Genomic DNA, 3914 nt, shown 5'->3' with positions numbered 1-3914 from the left:
CTTTGAGTTTAAATGACTCAGGTTCTCGTTGACGAGGTAAACGCAGCTAGTCGTATAAGGCACAATCGAAACCGGCAATGCTTTCCAAAAAAACGATGCAACAATTTTCGACGCAATCTTGCGATTCTACGCATATCACATCTCGAGGGCTGCCATATGACACTACTTCTTTAGACCAAGCGATTTTACTTAAATTCGGCGCGTATTACGCTACAATAATGGATTCAGCGGAACGGCGGCGTATCTATAGCGGATCCTTCGATACGCGCGATCCACGATACGCGCGATACGCTCCATGGGACTGCACCCTAAAGGTACCTTTTCATGGCGGCGATTAGTCGCAACTTTTGTAGCGATCGGAGAGTCACGCGACTCCATCAGTCGCTTGAAAGTCGTCGCTGTCAGTCGCTTCTGTAGTTCGATTTATTTAAGTTGTAGCGACAATAGCCAATGATCGCTACAATTTGAATTTTGTCAAAATGATGAGCGATTACGCAGATCAACAAACTGAGCAGGAAAACGAGGTGAGTAATATAATGTAGACATTTATTAATGTAAACTCATAAATAACCGTAAAAAAATAGCATTTAGTTTATAGAACATTTGTTTATTTAACCTCTAAAATAAGATGCCTAAAGATAGTCGTTACTATTGATATTTACATTAAGTAATAATTACGAATCTGTTGTTTAGGAATTAGTACATGTCTTCACATGTGGTTTATGTGAAACTATTTGCGACGATATTCTATCACATCCATGCCTAGATGGATTCAAAGGCTATTATTTAGACAGTTCTTTTTACTTTTATCCACAGTGTGGTAAGTAGTTCATTATTTTTTTGAATATATTATTTGTATCCAAGTGTATATAAATATATATAAATATAATGAAGAAAACAAAAAATGTTACAGATGATGGTACAATTCTCACAAGAAGTGCAGTTGGTGGAGAAGAATTGGTTGTTAACACTGAAGTTAGCAATTCTAAAAATAATTATTCCTCAGATGAAATGTTCATCTCAGCAATAGAGATTCGTGAGCCTTTATGGAATATTAAATTGCCAATTGCACAGAGGAGCAAAGAAATAAAATCTTTGTTATGGAAGGAAGTGTATAAGGAAATGAAAGGAAAATATACAGTAGAATCAGCTAAGAAGAAGTGGAAAAATATCTGTGATACCCATCGAAGATATGTTAAAGAAGAGAAAAGTATCCGTAGTGGATCTGCAACAAAGAAAAAGAATAAATGGATATACTATGAGCAAATGGGATTTATGCGTGAGATAGATCTAGTCGAGAAGAATACCGTGTCGAATATTACAATGAATGATAGTTGTGAAGATACGAATGATGACCATGATGAAAATGAAGCCCCAAAAGAACAAGCATCGAAGCAGAAGAAAAGTAGAACTAAGGAAGAAGCAATCGACAGATTAACTGACGCTCTAAGTGCACCACAACCAGTTATACAGTTCCCTGCACCACCTGTTCTTCCACCGCCTCCACCTCCTATGGATACTGTTGAGGCATTTTTGATCATGATTGGGAATGAATTACGTTCACTCGACGATAACACGAGAAGTGATGTCATGTTAAATATCCATATGTATATTGTAAGGAAAAAAAGAAATGTACAAGTTGATATTGACTTCGTATAATGTAACAAATATTTTATCATTATTTTGTAAACCAGAGACAGAATGTTCAATCATATTACAATTATACTATATTTTATGTTCCTTATTAGATTTAATTCTTTTAGTTTTTTATAAACTTTGTATCTATTATCAGTGGTAATTGCCTCTGACTGTTGAACTCGCTAATTCTAAATGAATAAAGAAATAAATTAAAACTTATTAATAACTTAACTTATTGTCATGTTTTGAAATTATTAATTACTAATACAATTCACACATAATCATTCTGCCAGGTAACAGCACCTTCGTTATTAAAGTAGGCACAAAATTCTTCTCGTACTTCCATTGCTGTTCGAGTGCTTGTGTTAGTACCTGCGCGAGTAATGTCAAAAAATGCCGTCGTTCCTGCTACATCTCTCGAAGTGCCACTTATGGCAGATCCAATTTCAGATTCTTGGTCAACTAGGTATGGTTCAACGTACGGAAGGTTTGGACAATTGTTCAAATCATTTTTACGCAGCCAATTATGAAGAACTATAGCTGCTTGTATTATATGTGTTGTAGTGGATACACTGGCTATTATTGGCTTACGAAAAATACGCCATTTGCTGACCAAGATACCAAAGCAATTTTCAATTACTCGTCTAGCGCGACTTAAACGGTAATTGAAAATGCGTTTCTGTGGTGTAATTTTCTGTTTCCCAGGATATGGACGAAGCAAGTACGTCGTTAGTGGAAACGCCTCATCACCAACAATGCAATATGGCAAGGGAGTTTCTCTTTCATCTGAAATAGGTGCTGCTTCTGGAACATTTAGTTGTTTATTTTCCAACTTTGTACCCATTATGGAGTCTTTAAAGATGCCTCCATCACTTCTTCGCCCATAAGCACCGATGTCCACAAACTGGAATACATAGTCGGCATCACAGATAGCTAATAATACTAGACTGTGGCTATTTTTGTAGTTATAGTACATAGATTCACAATTATTAGGACACTATAATAAAAAAAGGATATATTAGTTTACATTGTATGAAATAATGAAATCAACCGGATGTATTCAATTTTGTTTAACAGGAATCTTACTTGAATAACCACATGCTTTCCATCTATAGCCCCAATGCAATGAGGAAAATTCCAAGTATCGCTGAAGGTTTTAGCAATATGTAGCCATTCTTCGGTGTTTACAGTTGATGAGAGAACCAGAGGACAAAGCGTTTTCCATAAGACAGCACAGGTTTCCGATATAATTATACTTATAGTTGTCAATCCCACTAGGTATTGATAATGCATCGATGTCATAGAGTCGCCCGAAGCCAGATATCTAAACAGAGCATTTGAATTATTATTTTGTAAATAATAGCTATGTCAGTAACAATAATTATTTAAATTAATTATATGTTATAATAAATAACACATACAACCTGATGACAACTTTTCCCATAATTATCTCACAAATTGCACATAAATTTCATAATTTACAGATGCTTTTCTGACACACTTTCTAAATTCTTTTCTGACACACTTTCGCAGAAATTCTCTCATATATTTCCCCAACAATACATTTCTGTATAATATCTGAGATTATTAGGGAATACATTTTCATCAAGAACGCTTAATTACATACCTTAAGGTCAACATCAATTTTTCTTCCACAGCAATTGGTTGTCTTATATAATATTCTTTGCTTAAATAAGGTTGAACTAAATGTAACAACTCTTCCAATTTTGTCGCTGACATCCGAAAATAATTATGGAAACCTATATTTTCCAATCGAAGTGATGGAAGAATTGCAGTATAAAAACCATGCAATTCCCGTTCTGCACAAACAGGAGTCCTCCAAAATCTTTTTTTTTATATGTTTTTCTATCTACAGACATAACCGCAGATACTGCGCTAAATATTCGTTTCTTCCTAATCTCTTCTTGATTTTTCTTTATTATTAAACATTTTCTTTGCCACTCATGGTATTCCTGTATATATTTAATAGTACGATTGTACCACTCGCTATACTTGACAGTAAGGGACATTCTGATTTGGAGCAAAAGGAATTGTAATGTCAACCGTAATGTCCGTAATCGCTACTGATCGCTACTTTTCATCGCGCATTCTATTTTCATAATCGCCAAAAAAAATAGCGATCGATGAGTTTCGTCGCTAAAATTTGAGCGATTTAGCGATGCATGAAAAGGCACCTTAAGGGTTCCGTCCCATGACGCGTATCGCTGTAAGCGCGTATTCGCGTACCGAAGGATCCGACCAATCACCGACGATCC

At 35.4% G+C, this 3914-nt stretch overlaps 1 protein-coding gene across 1 annotated transcript; it reads right to left on the bottom strand.

Annotated features, from left to right (window-relative positions):
* Positions 1-1909: 1909 nt before the first annotated feature.
* On the bottom strand, positions 1910-3458 carry LOC108723055 (putative nuclease HARBI1; the record flags this gene model as incomplete). Its single annotated transcript, XM_018448526.1, has 3 exons — positions 1910-2635; positions 2725-2962; positions 3266-3458. Coding segments are annotated over 3 exons (1157 nt in total), but the record flags the coding sequence as incomplete, so codon positions are not given.
* Positions 3459-3914: the final 456 nt, after the last annotated feature.

Source organism: Mycetomoellerius zeteki, unplaced genomic scaffold (genome assembly GCF_001594055.1).
Source record: "Mycetomoellerius zeteki isolate Tzet28-1 unplaced genomic scaffold, Tzet1.0 scaffold2219, whole genome shotgun sequence".
Taxonomy (NCBI): Eukaryota; Metazoa; Arthropoda; class Insecta; order Hymenoptera; family Formicidae; genus Mycetomoellerius; species Mycetomoellerius zeteki.
The sequence above is the reverse complement of the archived record's forward strand: the minus strand, read 5'-3'. Positions and strand labels throughout refer to the sequence as shown.